This window comes from Oncorhynchus keta, chromosome 27 (genome assembly GCF_023373465.1).
Source record: "Oncorhynchus keta strain PuntledgeMale-10-30-2019 chromosome 27, Oket_V2, whole genome shotgun sequence".
In the NCBI taxonomy this organism is placed as follows: Eukaryota; Metazoa; Chordata; class Actinopteri; order Salmoniformes; family Salmonidae; genus Oncorhynchus; species Oncorhynchus keta.
The window spans coordinates 39,677,306-39,696,100 of record NC_068447.1 but is presented as its reverse complement, the minus strand read 5'-3'; the positions used below and the strand labels follow the sequence as shown (position 1 = coordinate 39,696,100).

The window sequence follows — 18,795 nt, the reverse complement described above, 5'->3', positions numbered from 1 at the left end:
AAGAGGTTTGACGGCCTGAAATGAGTGAGCTGTTCATTTTGTTAGCCTATTCCGAGCAGAACAATCACTACTGTAGTCTAGGGGGAACAGACATGCGTGGGAGCACTGTGCTTAGTGGGGAAAATGACACCGAGGTCAAGGGGAAACATATAAAGACAACTGTTTTCCCCCTTACCCGTCTTCCTGCTACCACCAAAGGACTTTCATCAATACACAGGACACTGCAGTCCTACAGTATTTAAAGTCAGTTGATAATACATTTAAATGAATACTGTCAAATATAACCAAACATGCATGTCTGAATTATAATTATTAACTTAAATATTGTCTACGTGTGCAAGTATCATTAAGTGTGTGTGTGTGTGTGTGTGTGTGTGTGTGTGTGTGCATTTAGGGTCTCTGATGAGGGTGTTGCAGTGGAATGCTCGCTAGTCACATCTATGTTACTTCCTCTAAAAGTTGAGGGCTGCCTGCGTTATGGTTCCCTGAACCCTCCAAGCTATTCAACTCCTGTAATATCAATCAATCAGATTTATTTATAAAGCCCTTTTTTACATCAGCCGATGTCACAAAGTGCTATACAGAAACCCAGCCGAAAACTCCAAACAGCAAACAATAAAGATGTGCATTGCTTGCTGTTTGGTGGCTAGGAAAAACTCCCTAGAAAGGCAGGAACCTAGGAAGAAACCTAGAGAGGAACCAGGCTCTGAGGGGTGGCCAGTCCTCTTCGGGCTGTGCCTGGTTGAGATTATAACAGAACATGGCCAAGATGTTCAAACATTCATAGATGACCAGCAGGGTCAAATAATAATAATCACAGTGGTTGTAGAGTGTGCGGTAAGTCAGCACCTCAGGAGTAAATGTCAGTTTGCTTTTCATAGCCGACCATTCAGAGTTAGAGACAGCAGGTGCGGTACAGAGAGAGAGTCGAAAACAGCAGGTCTGGGACAAGGTAGCACATCCGGTGAATAGGTCAGGGCTCCATAGCCGCAGGCAGAACAGTTCATATATTTATCCCAATCCCCCAGTCTAACTACCTATCCATTACACATCTCCCTCTGGCCACTCCAGTTCCACAGACACCTCTCTAGGGTGGACCATCATTTCACCTTCTACTATAAACCTTGGGTGGAGCACAAGCCCTGGTTGACCTGGGCTGTGTGTGTGTGTGTGTGTGTGTGTGTATATACATACATACATACATACATGCATACATGCATGCATACATACGTATGTATACATGCATACATACGAGCCCATGTCAGCATCTAATTCTCAGAGTGACTGAATGATTAGAATGGGGGTCATCTGAAATTCTGTTAGATAAGGGAGTCCTCTCACCTAACACCATAGACAAGGACGGATGGACATATGGGAGGATGTGGAGAGACTGCCATGAGTCTTCCATCTAAAATCACATTTCCATCTGTGCTCCATTGTACCGGACTGGACTGCACCATTACATTCCACAACAGTCATTGGTAGATGGGTTTTCATTCACATTTTCATTCATCCAATACAATACTTTTATGGAATATGACATACTGAAAAGAATCACCTGGTAGAAGAGAATATATTTTTTGAAGGATATTAGTCTCTCGTACCCAAGGTCAGATGAGTTCACAGAGACAAGGCTTTGTAATGAGTCTGTATATCTGTCAAACGCCGTTTCATGAGCAGGTGAATCGTATCCTCTGTTCTGTTAACAGGCCGTGACAATGTTGTATTATTATCTATGGCAACCAAATGGTGCAAATGACATAAAGGCCTTAAAGAAAGTCCAAAGATCACTGCTATAAGATGTGATCTAGCTAGGGAATGTAAATCAACAAGTACCAAGCATCCACCACATTCTGTTTGAAGTACTCATTGTTAACCAGGTGACTGGGGTCGCCAACAGCTTAGATGATCAATAAATGGTACTATTCGAAAGTTACATTAGGCTTACACAGCGACTAGCATTTTCCAAAGATTGTACAAAATTAAACTGCAACTCTTGGGACACAATTATGCTAGTAGTAATTTCACCTTTGATCAAATGTTTATAAACACATTTTGGACTTTAGCCTGTGCCTAATACCTTAACCTCATGGCAGGTAGCAGACACAGTCCTGCCAGTCTAGCACCATTTGTGCCATGGGTTTTTTCCAGGTGCCAGTAATCTTTGCTCAGTACCTCTGGAGCCAGGAATCCTCTACCTCAGAGCTAGCTAGGTAGGTAGGCAGAGGGTTAGTGCTAAGCTCTGGCTGGGCATGGGGATTGCATTGGGACTGTGTGAGCATTGCACAGAATTTGGTGGGAGGTTGAGTATCTAGTATCTACGTGCCGTCACACGACAATGAGCCCTGCCCATCCCAGGCCTTTGCCTTCTCTGGTCTGGTGAGAGACGTCAACGGTGGTAATTGGGGAGGTGGAAATGGGCGAACGGGCATAATGTGTATTCGTGATTAAGGTCAATGTGGAAACAGAAACCGATGGGTTGGACAAGAGCCAGAACACACGTGGGCAAAGCAACGTTTTGGGCTTTGATACTCTGATTGGTTAGAGACTATTCAAACGCTGATGACTTTGTTTTGTACAAAGGCCCGTCGTCACCACAAACTAATTCAACGCTGACAGATTCAGACTGAAGTATGTAGTGAACGATAGAGCAGCGGAAGAATTCGGCTCGAGTCGACAGGCAAATCCTCGGTTGCCCTGCACCTCTTAACTTTCCAAGCTCTGTGTCAAACACATAATATTACAAACTTGTAATATCCCTTTTCGTGCACAATGGACGCTCCTTTAAGAGTAGCAGAATTTGCCTGGTCTATTTGAAGCCTGCCTGGCTCAATTCGTTGTTATGCCAGGCTGTATCCTGTCGCTAGATAAATATTTAAACTACCGGGAGCAAAGTCTTCTGTACGGTCGAGCAACCAGGCTTGGAATGGCCCGTGTGTAATTTAAAAAAGGGCTGAAGTCAACACCCATAAGGTTCGGCATGTTCCATTTTTCCTCAGTCTCTACCAGACACTGGGCTCTGCTGGAATGCTATATTAAGCAAATGCATGGCCCAGTGTTGAGCTCCTATCCTACAGGATTAAAAGTGTGTAGCCTTTCTCAACTCTTTATCTCCCTCTTGAGGATACGGAGAGAATTGCAACCAAGAGAATTGCATCGTTATCGTATCAAGAGCTGTCGGTTTGAGATGATGACGCAACAATTCATGACATGTACAGAAAACTTTCGCACCAGGCAACATTACTTAGCGGATGGATTTCTAGTTGCCAAGAAGAGCCAATAAATTTTACTGAAGGGGACTTGTCAAGCATTAAATGTTGACTGAATGAGGCACTTCTAACTAAACAAAGACAGGAGAGGAGAGGAACGGTATGACCAAGCTTCTGACTAAATCAGACAGGCCCATGTCTAATGTCCGAGGCTGACGACTTACCCATCCACAGACAGACAGACGGACACTAAAGCCCTGTCACATTACAGCAACCTCAGCTTTATCCCCACCCGCTACCCGCTTCCTGGCCGGGGGCACGGCCGCAATGACATCATGTCCATGTTTTCAGTGGCACGCAACGCTACCGCGTCACCGTTCACACCCATGGACTTGTTTTTCACTCTGTAACCACAGAGGGCTAGTCCACACAAGCTTCAAAGCAATGTGCAAGAGCATAGCACCAACCACAGACATTATATTGAGGGAACGTTGCAGCCTCTCTCTTTGTCCGGTGTCAAAATCAGTCAGCCCGGGTTCACGCGACACACAGCTATGGAAACGTGCCGGTGTTTAGCACAGAGGAACGGGGTGCCAGTTCACCCCTTGTCCAAAAGAGCAGCCAGCCACTCTCTCTCAGCACCTCTTCTCCAGGCCAAAAGGGAACACTTCTTGGTCCTCCCTGTCAGTCGGGGGGGAAGCGGCCAGAGGCAGCGCCTCTTCCTGCGTGAGGTCACCAGTCTCACAGCAGGCTCAGAGGCTGGCACAGCCCAGGCTAGTCGGAAACATAGTGGAGGCTGGCACAGTACAGAGGTCATGAGGAAATCGATAAGCAGGGTTTAAGTGTTCAGATGGGAGGAAAGATAGAGGTAAATAGAGGATGAAGTAATGGAGGATGAGGTAATGGTAACTGACTGGCTTATTATCACTACATAGAATGATCCACTACATGAAGAAAAGGCGTCACGGGATGAAGGGTGAGATTATGGAAAGTGGGAGGAAGTCACAACAAAAGTTTCAAGAGGTTTTAGAGATGAGTGGGCCGTGGCTGTGTATAAGTCAGACAGGATTTATAGTTTAACTGTGCTTACAAGTGTCTGTATGAATCTATTTAGCGATGGCATGAATGTGTTTGTGTTTAGTGTGAGAGAGAGAGAGAGAGCGAGAGAGAAAGAAAGAAGATTTGGTGTAGTGTGCGAGTGAGAACATACTGTAGAGGCTGCACTGACCAGCAGATCGACGTTGCTCTCCTTGCGTCCAAGGGATCCGTGCTCCACCCTCTCACTACAGAGGGTAAGGATGTAGGGACTCTGCTCCCCCAAGGAGGGCTTCATGTTGGGCAGACTGAGCGACCGCAGGTCTTTCACCCCCTGCTCCACCTTCAGCTCATCACCTGGCCGCGCTGAGGAGGAACCAACAACGGGAGGGTTTAGCTTCCTGGGTTTTAAAATTCTCTTTATTGAAGCTCGATATTTGCAATAGAAAAGTACATGCCCAAAAAAAACGGATCAACATTCTTTTCTTTTTGGCTCTAGCTTCCTGTTGAAGTTCTCGCTCTGCGGGCTCCAAAACAGGATCTCTAATCTAGTGGGCAGCCTTAAATCCCTCTTAAACATTGGATTGTAATAAAGACAAATACATCAAAGCAGATGATGTGATGCCATTACATTCGCTCTGTTACAGACATTATTAAGAACTGTGCTCCCCCTCAGCAGCCTCCACTGATCTATCCTGATTGCCTAGTCATTTTTACCCCTACCTACATGTACATATTACCTCAACTACCTCGTACCCCTTGCACATTGACTCGGTACTTCTTGTATAAGGCCTCATTATTGTTATCTATCGTGTAACTATTTTCACTTGTTAATTTTCTTACTTTTTAAACTCTGTATTGTTTGGGAAAGGCCTCTTAAAATGCTTACTTAACGGTAAAGTCTACACTGGTTGTATTCGGCGCATGTGACAAATAAAAAATAAAAAGCAGATTAGATGATTTGCTGCTACAGATAATAGTCTTGTGCGGGGATCCAAGATGGGGGACGCCCTGTCCAGTTTCCTCTGAACAGAGAGACAGGAAACTAAGGCCCTGCCATCTGTCCCACCCAGGCATTTTTAAAGCTTGCGGGTAAAAAGAAAAGCCAAATATTCTCAAATATAGAACAATCAATTAGATTAGTGTTGGTTTCATGGTTTGTTAACCCGACAAATCTGGTTGTCAGTGCAGGGTAGTAATCAAAATTTGAAACGCATTGTACCTTGGTTGGTTTAGAATCAAAACGGAGGTCGATTCCGGGGAAAAATATCAACTCAGAAAAAACAGAAACGTCCCTTTTTCAGGACGCTGTCTTTCAAAGATAATTAGTCAACATCCAAATAACTTCACAGCTCTTCATTGTAAAGGGATTAAACACAGTTTCCCAACAATTAATGAACATGCACCAGTGGAACGGTCGCTAAGACACTAACAGCTTACAATTAAGGTCACAGTTGTTAAAACTTAGGACACTAAAGAGGCCTTTCTACGGACTCTGAAACACACCAAAAGAAAGATGGCCAGGGTCCCTGCTCATCTGTGTGAACGTGCCTTAGGCATGTTGCAAGGAGACATGAGGACTGCAAATGTTGCCAGGGAAATAAATTGCAATGTTCGTGAGACGCCTAAGACAGCACTACAGGGAGACAGGATTGACAGCTGATCATCCTCGTAGTGGCAGAGCACATGTATCATCATCCTGCACAGGATCGGTACATGCAAACATCACACCTGTGGGACAGGTACAGGATGGCAACAACAACTGCCCGAGGTACACCAGAAACGCACAATCCCTCCATCAGTGCTCAGACTGTCTGCAATAGGCTGAGAGAGGCTGGACCGAGGGCTTGTAGGCCTGTTGTAAGACAGGTCCTCACCGGCAACAACGTGGGAACAAACCCACCGTCGCTGGACCAGACAGGACTGGCAAAAGTGCTCTTCACCGACGAGTCGCGGTTTTGTCTCACCAGGGGTGATGGTCGGATTCGCCTTTATCATCAAAGGAATGAGCATTACACCGAGGCCTGTACTCTGGAGTGGGATCAATTTGGAGGTGGAGGGTCCGCCATGGTCTGGGGCGGTGTGTTACAGCATCATCGAACTGAGCTTGCTGTCGTTGCAGGCAATCTCAACACTTAACACGTTACAGGAAAGACATCCTCCTTCCTCATGTGGTACCCTTCCTGCAGGCTAATCCTGACATGACCCTACAGCATGACAACGCCACCAGCCATACTGCTCGTTCTGTGTGTGATTTCCTTCAAGACAGGAATGTCAGTGTTCTGCCATGGCCAGCAAAGAGCCCGGTTCTCAATCCCATTGAGCATGCCTGGGACCTGTTGGATCGGAGGCTGAGGGCTAGGGCCATTCCCCCCAGAAGTGTCCCGGAACTTGCAGGTGCCTTGGTGGAAGAGTGGGGTAACATCTCACAGCAAGAACTGGCAAATCTGGTGCAGTCCATGAGGAGGAGATGCACTGGAGTACTTAATGCAGCTGGTGGCCACACCAGATACTGACTGTTTCTTTTGATTTTGACCCCCCCCCCTTTGTTCAGGGACACATTATTCAATTTCTGTTAGTCACATGTCTATGGAACTTCTTCAGTTTATGTCTCAGTTGTTGAATCTTATGTTCATACAAATATTAACACATTAAGTTTTCTGAAAAACATTTCTTTTTTTGCTGAGCTTAGTTCATATATTCTATTTTATTAATTGTGAAACTTGAGGGAAGCAAAATAAGATGTGGTGTTCTGATGGATGTTGACTGGTCCTCTGATGCAGTTACCTTTAACCTTGAGATAGTGGCCACCGAAGCGGTAAGCCTCAAAGTTCAGGGACAGGGGAGTGTTGGACTGGTCCAGGAACAGATCTACCCGGGATAACTCAATACCTTTACGCTCAAACACAGGACCTAGCACCTCCCTGGAATAGAGGAACACAGAGAGAACAGAGTTAACAGACCAACAGGGTTACCCAACTGGCATCCCGCCCGTGACTGTATTTGGCCCACCAAGTTTAATTGTTGGACTTTTTTTTTTTTTTTTACTGTTAAAACACTAGAAAATCAGTTCCAAGTGATTTTTATTTTGGAAACCTGTTCCAAAAATACTCCCACGGATAATAGCTCGATAAATGTGATAGTATACAAAAGCAAACAAGGTTTTAATCAACTATTATATCCATTTGGGCTTCTTGCTGTCAATTTGCAATCCACAAATTATTTGTAATTATGTTCCATGTTGACCTTCCGCTCAAGAAAATAAATAAGCCTCTGGCTGAATCTAGTTGACGATCCCTGCCCTACAGACTTAGTCAAACCATTCATAACGACCCCACCACTCCCCCAGCCGCCTTGTTTCTCACCTCAGGGTCTTCTTTTTCACAGCGGGGACGATCTCTGTGTCAATGTCCACGTTCAGATCAAACTTGAGGCTGAAGCACTCCTTGCTGGGATCCTGCAGGGGGCGACAGACACATTGGAAGTTAACGGGCCGTCGAACTGAAGAGCTCAGTCAGGCCCTTTACTAGCAAGCAGGCTGGCTAAGACTACTCAGAAACGGCCCGTCGGAGACCATTCAATATATCACTCCCTGGCTGCCACAGAGAACTAACGCGACCTCAGAGACGCATGAAGCCTGCAATCATGTTGGCACCGTGATCATCATACAACCTACAACTTTCTACCACATACAACAAGACAGCTCTGTTCAGACCAACAGACTAGACCCAATACTATTAGGAACTGAGGTAGAGAGATGTGGTTTCCTAAGGGGTGTATTTCTACGTCGCACCCCTGCATCAATACTCACGTCTGTGTGTCGTCGCCGTGGTTTCTTCTTCACCAACTTCAACCCCCCAGCTTTACGTTCCCTGGGGGGACAGTAATTTGCACATTTATTGACACAAATATTGAACAAATCATTCTCATATTAACTCCCGTAATGAAACACCTATGGAATAACAGGTCAACACTAACATAAACACGAGCACAACTATCGTATATTAATAGAGCAGTGCCGTCAAAGATGACTCCCCTAGACACTCGTCGTTTCGGTTTGAAGGAGAAAATGTACACTAGACGAGCGCCATGCTGACAGACAGACAAAGTGATGATGTCTGGATCGTTGACATAACGGAAGTGACATACCCTCGGTCGTTGGCCCCTTCGTCCTCCTCCTCCAGGTCAGAGGGGGGGCTGGTGCGGGGGGGACAGGAGCGCGTCGAAACGTTCCGGGCCAGGATGGAACCTGGGGGGGGTACACAGAATATCTGTTAGAGATCTTTAATAACACTGTCTTAATAGCACAGGTACATCCAGTTTAATCTAGCCTGACTAAATATTAAAAGGACATTCTAAACGTTTGTCAATTCTGTGGAAGGCAGTCGCGACTAACACGTGAGTTCAATGAGCACAGAAGGAGTCAGACAGCTTCATATCTTACAATGAACACAGTTGAAAGAAAATAATAATAATGGAATCCCGGGTGGAAGAAGACAGTGGTTGAACAGGAAGATGGTCGAGAATGTATTCTTATGCATGTAATATGGTTTGGGGAAATACATTTCTTTGACTCAACAGTTTCGATACAAGTGCAGCTCTGGGGACCTCGACCTGACCTATCATGCGACCGGTGTTGGGGAAGCTACTCTGAAAAATAGTTTACCAAGCTAGCAATTACTTCACACTGGAGGAAGTTAAGCTACTCTTAAGAAAAATATATTTACTTCGAAAAGAGACTACATCGTGAAAAATGATCATGTCCAAAGCGTCTGCTAAATGGCATATATATTATGAAATGTCAGAGACTACAAAATCGCAAGAAGAGATGGAATTCAGAACAGTATGGATTCAGATGCTGACAGAATGTGCCATTTAGTCTGTCAAACAAAAAAAACTGTTTCAAGTGAGAATTAGGCAGGACTGATGCTGAAAAATAAAGGAAATGACTGCCTACTTGAAAAGAAAAGAAGTTACTTTTCTGCCATGTAAGTGGTGAAGCTAACTACTGAAAACTCTACAAAGATTTGAATGTATTAAACTACCACCAAGCTACGACAACATGTAGTTCAATTCCTAATTCACTACTCCCACCCCTGCATATGACCTGACCCGAGTGTAGGATCGGGCACTAAATGTCGTGGAGAGGAAGTCTGGGTGTGTACGTGTTGCGGTGGGTAGTGTTGTGTACCTTGGGTTTGCAGGTCAAAGCGGGGGTGTCGGTCAAAGTGCATGTTTTCTGTGTCTTCCGGGTGGCAGCGGGAGTCACATGACTCACAAAGGTGAAGAGGGCTCTTGTTGTTCAGGTCCAGGCACTCTGGGTGGTGGCACACCTGGATAGAGGGAGAGAGAGGGGTGAGGGTCAGCACAGCAGATGTACCAATCAACTTGGCCAGTAGCCTTGCGCGCCAGACACTTCCTCCCCGAGCTCGCAATTACCCCGGGGAGGTCAAGTAGGTTAACAGAGAGACAGGTCACAGTATATGACACATTTACATCAGCAGGACAGACAGACTACTGCTCCAGGACCCAAGCCATTGTTTACACCATCACAGGGGCATGGAAGCAGCAGACACAGTTTGATATCACACAGCGCACAGGAGGTCTTCTGACTAGAGTTAGCCAGCCAGCCAGCCATCCAGTCAGGCAGACAGACAGCAGAAGGGAGCTGGATTAGGCCCTCTCCACCTGTGGCCAGACCCAGACAGACCTCCCCCTCAACCAGCCCCTCCAGAGGACAGCAGCCCCAGGGGGTGGCATCCCTGGCCCAGGGGGTGGAGGACATGGGTAGGGGTTTCCCCCTCTCCAGCCTCTTCTCCTCCCCGGGCACCACGAAAACCCAGAACGTCTCCTATACAGGGAATGAGGACGTTTGGGGAGAGACAATTTAGGTCCTGGTAATGTAGTTCCTGTCATTGTCTCAGTGTGCTCTGCTCAGGACTGGAGGTCAGTATCACACAGCGCACAGCATGCGTGTATGGGGGGGGCTTCATGTAAACAAGCACACACACACCAAGTGTTTTCCCACAAGCTACCAATCACACAGGTCGAATAACAATCACACAGCCCTGTTGGATGTTCTTACTACGTTGACAAGCCAATAAATACACCTGTAGGCTTTGTATTCCATGCATGGATATAAAGTACCTGTCAACACAAAGATGCAGCATGTCAACTCCAGCTATCCACAAACATTGATAATACCATATGTTCTGCTAGGGCCATTAAGCTGTAATTTAAATCCCTGGAAAACAGTCAAGAACACTTTGGTTTAATGAATTGAGGTGTACAGGAATGTGCCCCTGTTGTGCTCTCACCCTCCACCTACCTTCCAGCTGAATGGATGAGAGCAGCACTGTCCCCCAGCCAGCCATACAGTCAGGCTCCATCTCCAGGCCAATAAGCACCCAGGCATTCAGCTACAAAATCCACCACCTCTCCAGTACGCTAACTAACAGTCCTTTCTCTCCCCCCGGAAACAGCCACAAGCTGCCTAATTAATCCATACTTCTCAATGTCTAGCCAGGTTAAGTACCAGTAAGTATTTTGAGGAACTGGTTGGGGGCCGGGGGGAGGAGTAGCTGTGAGGTTAAGACTGGCCAAGCCAAGGAAAGAGTCCCACCCAGTATAGAGATAAACGTGAAGAAGGAGGAGAAAAATAATAATAATACGCAAGCAGATTTAAGAAGTCCAAAGCCCCCTAATCTGGGCTCAGTGGACTGGGCTGGTCTTGCTCTGGCAGAGCCATCTGACGCTCCGTCGACAGGCAGGCAGGGTTGAGATTAGACCAGGGGCCCCTCCCTCATTTCCAAGACAGCCAGGCAGGGTCCTCTGACGCTCCTCCTTTCTATTCCCCAAGACCTCTAGTCTACACCCTAACGCAGACACATGTCTAGGGTTAACAGCTTGCTCTCTAGGGAGAGACCGAGAGAGACCGAGTGAATGTGAGTGTGAGAGAGACCGAGAGAGACAGTGAGAGACAGAAAGAGACCGAGAGAGAGAGACAGAGAGACCCTTGTTTACTGTAATAGGCACATGAAACGCTCCCCTCCAAAAGCACAATTAAGTTTAGTGTGCTTTGAAGTTTTTAGATGAAGCATGTCTCTGGTTGTTGGATGGGAGATTCAAATGCAACTTAAAAGAAAAGGCCTTTCTCCATTCATTCCAAAACATTGGTATGATGGTATATTGCTAGTTATATTAATCCATAGTTGGAATGTTTCGTTCTGTTCTCTCTCGCTGTTAAATAAAATACAAAACATTGTGCTATGTAACAACATGAGCATGTCAGGAAATCTCAAGTGTACTGCTTTCAATTTGTTTTCCTGGTAATAACAATAAACCTTTGCCCTCAGAAGTCATTTCACACACAGCCCCCTGTATCCCAACAGCTCTCCCTCAACAACCACATAACAGACGTGACATGGTGTTAATGAAATGTGGAGACAGACGTGTGTGTGTGTGTGTGTGTGTGTGTGTGTGTGTGTGTGTGTGTGTGTTCAGACGGGTGAAACAGGAGCAAATCAGATGCCATATTTAGACAGCGGTGGGCTCAGCAAGGTAACCAACAACTCACGCACGGACTGGGTGTCCAGGCAGCTGCATTCCTGTCGGGACTGAAGCTGCTGAACGTATCTGCTGCCTGGGTGACCCAACACACATAAACGTGTCACCTCTCGGATGAGGAAAACTCTCCTCTGACTCTTCTCTCCTGGACAAAAAGCCACACATTCAGTCCCAAAACCTGTCAGAGTTTTGTTATAAAGAATTGGGGGCAGACTACATTTGAACATACTCAGAGGACAAGACTCAAAGGCTTTGTCACTGAAATGTTGAATTATTCAAGTTACCATTTCATCTTAGCGATTGATACTGGGTTGTGATAGTATTTCCCAACAATAGGTCACCTGAGAGTGAAGATGAGAGCACAGCACACTTGGTGGTGACTGGTACGAATGGGCCAATTACAGAGTGCACTGTGACTTTGAAGGAGGATGATGGTCAAATGACAGCTGGCTGGGGATCGGGAGCGTGCGCGTGCGTGTGCGTGTGTGTGTCCAGACGCGTGTTATCAAGTTAACGGGATTAGCGGCGGGTTTGGAGGAAGAACAATGATTGTGGCCCGAGCGACACACACAAAATGGTCGGCGTTATAAGGTTTGATCCCCCTCGTCATTAGGAAAATACTGATAAAATGCAAGGCCGCCAACAGCACTGCATCAATCACAACAGTCTCTCTCCCAGCCCCCGGACTGACTGGCTTTAATCTGAACAGCCTGTCCTGCCAGAGCACACCTAATCCCAACCTCTATGTGTGTGTGTGTGTGTGTGTTTGTGTGTGTGTTTACACATTTCCTGCAATAAGGTTGATGATAGTTCCAGTGAACGTTGCAACGAGTGCCTGTACAATGTCATAGTGTGTAAGTGAAAGGTGGAATAGCACTCACTGGAGCAAAGTTGTCAGGATGGGATATTGGTGGAAGGAGACTGATTATTGAGAGACAATGTGAAAGAGAAAATAGGGCCCTTGTTGTGTTTAGTTTACTGCTCCACACACACACACACACGTTGTTGGTGCCCACACCCAAAGCTAATTAAATTCCCTTCCCATCTTCCATTGGGTCATCCACATACAGTCAGTCTCCAGCAGCCATCACACAGACACACACACACACAGCCTAAATCAACACACCACTGAACAGCTATGACGAACGTTCAGTCAAGACAGATGATTGTGTTTAGCTGGGTCGAGCACACAGCCCAAACAGTCATGATGACATTTGGATATGGCTACAGCCCTCTAATAAAGCCTTCCTTTCAGTAATTTACTGTGTGCCTTGTTAACACTGCAGTCAGTTGATAGTGTGCTGCAGTGTTTCAGTGAACTATTCCACAATAACATCACTCCACCCCCACACTAAAACATCACTTCAAGGCCAGGCACTAACGTGTTAGACATCTTTGATTTGGCAACTTAAAGCAGAGTTCACCCTTTAGCGTTAGTTACCTTAAAGCTGATATACCTTCTCATCATCAGTCATTTAAATACGTAAGATGTACTGAATCACACACACACACACACACACACACACACACACACACACACACACACCATCCCCCGGGCTTTGACCGTAAATGAGGCTCGACTGGTGTCTACCGACCTTGGATGACACGTTATCACAACACACGCAAAAGTGACACACAAATGATTGGTTTGACTCAGTCGTGTACAGTCTTGTACAAATAGTAAGACTGTGTGCACTCACACACCCTCAAACGAGACAGGCAGTAGAGACTTCAGACTCCCTCATACACTGGTGTCAGACTCACTCCCGTCTAACTAATCAAATACATTGAACAAAAATATAAACACAACATGTAAAGTGATGGTCCCATGTTTTATGAGCTGAAATAAAAGTTAAAATAATCCTAGAAATATTCTATATGCACAAAAAGCTAATCTCTCAAATTTGTTTACATCCCCGTTAGTGAGCATTTCTCCTTAGCCAGGATAATCCATCCACCTGACAGGTGTGGCATATCAAGAAGCTGATTAAACAGCATGATCATTACACAGGTGCACCTTGTGCTGGGGACAATAAACTGCTCCCCATTGAGTGGACCTATGCCCTCCAAGGCCCATCCATGGCTGCAGCGCTGCCCAGTTTTGTGAAATCCATAGATTAGGGCCTAATGAATTGTTTATAATTGATTTTAATTTTGCATTTAACTTATTTACAATGATGGCCTACCCCGGCCAAACCTGGACGACGCTGGGCCAATTGTGCGCCGCCCTATGGGACTCGCAATCACGTCCGGATGTGATGCAGCCTGGATTCGTGACGCCTCTTGCACTCCTGCACTGAGATGCAGTGCCTTAGACCGCTGCGCCACTCGGGAGCCCAATTTGATTTCCTTATTATGAACTTTAACTCGGTAAAGCCACAGCAGATGTCCCAGACCTGAAAAGCTTCTCCGCTCTCTAACCCTTCCCAGTCCTTCCTATCCTGGTCTGGTCTGTTCTGGGACTCAGTGTTCAGACTCTGACTCCGTCGGCATGCCTTACAACTTATCAATGAGCTGCGTGGGAGTGACTCTCCAAACCACTTAAAAGAAAATATACAGCTTCAGCCTGGGTGGCCAGCACTCACCGTAATGCTACAGCTGTACTACTGGGACATCGTTTCAATCATGGTTTTAATTCAGAATGATGGATTGGTACGCAAATGCTAAACACTAAAATACCCAGGGAGTCTGCGTTACATCAAAAAGACAGTTAAATCACTTCTTCTTAGGCCTGCCATCTAGGCCATCATTACTTTTAGTTACCATTTTCTGAGAACACATTTTCATGCCCCTCTTGGGAGTTGAGCACGCGACTGGGGGCCCCCCCCTCGGTTCACTGTAGAGGTTGGTGTCCTAAACATCACACGCTGTAGCCTCAGTGTACCCAGTGATGTAGCGGAGGATAAATGCAGGTATACGCCGCACACACACCCATTTTTCAGTGGGTGTTGCGTATACTCACTTCTTAATCTCCAGGGTACGTGTCATAATAGTGTAGTGGAGGTATACACCGTATTAATTAATAAAGGCAGATCAGAATGTTAAGCTTTAAAAAATGACGATAGACATTTTTTTTCTTCACATTTTCAATGCAGCAACGTGCACACGGCAGTAGGCCTAGAACAGCGCAAATGTTCCAAAATGCAATTTGTGGAAAACCCCAATGAATCCCACGCATATGTGAGAATGAGAAATTAAGAGAGCTGAGATCACACTTTTGGCTGGAAGACAATGAAAGAAAGTCCTTTGTAAAATAATTGCCTCCACGTTTCTATGGTGGGACTTTGGCTATAGGCTACTTTGAAACAAGGTAGGACACGCCTCATATATGAAGTAAAAAGTCTAGGTTTCAAACAGTTAAGGAACAGAAAAACATATATAGTGATGCTAATTATAGGCCTGACCACCTTCTGGTAGATGGAAAGGCTTTCCCAAATACTTGAACAAAATGTTAACTAGCTACAAAGTAGCCCATGCCTACCTGTCAGAATGATGTCATGATCACTTGCATCAATCCATTGGCCATTTGTTTTGAAAACTCCATCTCATGTGCTACAGAAACACCACTAATCAAAACAACAGTGCTAGGTGCCTGGCACTTAAATTAAAGGGTAAGTACACTTAAAAATAAAAAATGTCAGATTTGTTTAAATACATTCTTTTTAAAGTGGTCTCCTGATGTGGTTTAAGCATTTTAGATCATTCGGAGTGCATGTCATTAAAACGGGACATTTTGGGGCCAAATCAGAGTAAACCCACTTCTCCAGGCACCACTACCTGTACCCGTTTAGTTCTGGCTGCTACTGGTAGGCTGGGTGGAAACAGAGAGGTGGTGGGGGGGGTAGAGGGATAAATGAGATCAAAGGGATAGATCAGAGACCCGGGTCAGGACTGGGCCAGATCTGACCATTTCTTTTTCAATAAATAAACTTGGGTGAGTCTGTGAGAAGAGGCAGGGGAGAACAGTGCCGCCGCACTCTCTCTTTCTTCTCCCGCCATCGGTCCGGTTCTCTAGCTGGGCTCTGAGAGAGTGCCAGGACCAGGCCGGAGCTTTTAAAGCAGGAGGTCTTACACAACGCTAGCCTGGCGTGTCTCCTTACTATTAACGCCCCCTGTACTGTGGAAGGGTTTGCTTTTCTTCAAAACACATATGGTACTCTTCAAAACAGAGGCACTTGTTGTATCGGAGCATTCAAAGCTAGGGCAGAGTGAGCGGGCATGTGTTTCTGGGACGCATGGGATGATTCATGTATAAAGGCTTGTACTGTAGGGAGACTTGTTTTCGATCTGTAATGAGATGATTGGCAGAGTGAAACATCCAAGCCCCACACCTGAGCTGAGTGACTGGTGTCTGGTTGACAGGATACATTTTTTTTGTATTTATTGCCAAGGCAGCAGCTACTGTTCCTGGGGTCCAAACAGGATTAAAACAACCACATCTCTACAAAACGTCACAGCCTACATCATAAACATTACATCACTTCTCCATCACTACAAATCTACAATATTACAATGTGTGTGTGCGCACGTCTCTTCACAGGCCCCGTTGTGCCGTGAGCTGTAATATCTTTAAAAAATATTTTTAAATGTTTCAGACTTCACTTCGCTTGTGGTACTTGATGTATATACAGTATATATGATAAAGGATATGATGTCATTCAGGCCAATGCCACAGGTATTAGTGAAGTAGATTAGGTCATTTCTCTAGTGTTGTACTAAAATGCCTGCAGCTTTTCAGTTTAAATTCAGTCAAATAATGTTGATGTTCAACCGGATGCATTTTTCCCAGGCTGGGTTGAACACTCCCAACCAAACAGGCCTGAAATCTGATCCCATCAGTGGGAAAGTCATTAGTCAAACTAACTTGTCATCTGTTGAAATGTATTTTAAAAAGGAGTTGTCAGGCAGACTGGGGGGGAAAACCACATGGAGTGTGGTAATGATGACAAACCTATGACACATCTCCTACTGTAAGTCTTAGGAGAGGACTGACTTTTCCAGATGTACACACCGTAGAGAGTACGCTAGGGAAACAGGTCCGGACTAGAGAGAGGGAACCTGACATCAGTTCAGAATATAGCAGTCTCCAACACAAACCACATGATTACGCAGTGGCAAAAAAACAACAGAAAATAAAAGAAACAGCTCGTCGTCAATAGGCAACGGTCCATTTGATTAGCTGTGTTTGGTCAGTGGATGTACAGTAGAGTTTGGGAATTGTCTGTTCTAGGACAGAGATAAACTGAAGGACATCCATCTCACAGAACTTTACAGGAAATAGCCTCTCTTTTTACAAAGGAAACATTCCACCAAAAGTGTGTTTCAACATGTAGCATGATTTCACACCCACACCTTGAGAAATAGGCTCACCTAGGAAGAGACTCAGACCACCCTGAAAGGTGAAGCCAAGCCTTTTGTCCTATACCCATATGATATACCATATATACGCAGAGGCATTCAAAAAAAAATGTTTTAAACAATCATAAAACTGCAGATTTGCTGTTGGCCTGAGACACTGAACTGTCAACGAAGGCAAAACGAGAGACAACTATTTCCTTACACACAAACATCGAGAGTTATTGGGGTGACCACATGAGAAAACTGAAGACCCACTCACCGGCAGCTGGTCTGTCTCCGCTCTAACGCAGTCAAGTGCACTGAGACGGAGCGAGTGTTTTCTCAGGCTGCAACTGCTGGACTGTGATGCAACCAGGCTTCCTATCCATAGCTTCAGGGAAGGAAAAGAGACCGATAGGCAGGAAGGCGATGTGCACGACCCCCCAAAAGAGGAAGTGCGTGAAATAGAAAATAATTTTGGGAACTGCTGGAAACTCCTAGAGACAAATTGCTGATTTGGACACAGGCAGTTCCAATTTCGACTTGGAAATGAATAGTTGGTAAGCCACTTTAAATTTGGTATGAAGAAAATGGAGGAGGGGGGGCACTGGCTGGGCTGGCGTGTGCTGTTGAGGATCTTGGGTTGTTGATATAAGAAGCAGATGTAGAATATGCTGACGTCTGACAAAAAAAAAAAGAGACTTAAAAAGGCCCCCAAACGTTGCAATTGATGTCTGTGTGTACGCCACCATCACTAGCAGGCAGGAACAGTGTAGATAGGGAGAACATGGGGGCTGACTGAAAAGGCTCCAGGAAGTTTGTAGGTGGCCTATGCTCCCCGAGGAACAAAAGTGTTTATAAGTCAAGACATAAAGAGAGGGTGCATTGCACTAGCATTCTCACTGAGGAACAACATATCACTCAGCTTCACCCTGGCTGTGGATCTACTCAGTTCAGGTATGATATCCCTTTGCCAGACCATTCTCCCACCTGTCCCTATAGATTACACCTAGCTGTGAACCAAAATGTAAGATCAACCCTAAAACCACACAACCCTAGGCAGACAATAACACACACATGCTGGGTTCCTTTCACCGAACCTCCGTACTAATGCACGCAGCGGGAGAGGTTGTGAGAGGGGTAAGGATGTTCTCGATCACTCACCTCCAGTTTGGAAAAAAAAAACAGCTGGGAAAAAGGGTTCTCCCGAAAATAATCTCTCAGTTTCAATGGGTAAGTGACAAAATACTTCCAAGGTCACAACTGTCAGTAGCAGGCAGACCAGAAGTTAAAATCCCACCCTCGATGGAAGCTTCTCTCTAATCTCGTTCATCCGTCAGTAAGGGAGCGTGAGAGAAAGTGTTTTAAAGTCCCTAGAGCTCTATGAGCAGGAAGAGCTCCAAGGTAGTAGAACACCACAGGACAACCTGACAGACGAGACTAGATTGAGCATGAACATGTGAGCTGCCTCGGTGTTTGCGATACCCCGCCCCCATCTACACCATCAACCTCTCCCTCCACTCAAAGACCTACCAGCATACACACATCCTGGACTGACTCACTGACTTGTTTCGAAACCAGTCCTTATTCTAAACATCTCATGTCCTCCTCCCCCCCTGTCTTCACAGAAATTGAATGACTAAAACTG

The 18,795-nt window shown here is 45.7% G+C and overlaps 1 protein-coding gene across 8 annotated transcripts in view; it reads right to left on the bottom strand.

Moving 5' to 3' along the window:
* plekhg5b (pleckstrin homology domain containing, family G (with RhoGef domain) member 5b) overlaps positions 1-18,795 on the bottom strand; it is a 67,820-nt gene that overhangs the window by 16,616 nt on the left and 32,409 nt on the right. For 4 of the 8 annotated variants that reach the window (XM_035739026.2, XM_035739029.2, XM_035739024.2 and 1 more), the window contains 6 exons: positions 9,436-9,577; positions 8,394-8,493; positions 8,056-8,116; positions 7,610-7,701; positions 7,032-7,168; positions 4,420-4,610 (listed from right to left, as the gene is read on the bottom strand). In XM_035739026.2, the coding sequence (XP_035594919.1) occupies positions 4,420-4,610; positions 7,032-7,168; positions 7,610-7,701; positions 8,056-8,116; positions 8,394-8,493; positions 9,436-9,577 (723 nt within the window). Of the gene's footprint in view, positions 1-4,419; positions 4,611-7,031; positions 7,169-7,609; positions 7,702-8,055; positions 8,117-8,393; positions 8,494-9,435; positions 9,578-17,427; positions 17,539-18,311; positions 18,579-18,795 lie in introns of those variants that run through there. The other 4 variants (XM_035739030.2, XM_035739025.2, XM_035739027.2 and 1 more) reach the window with 3 other exon arrangements.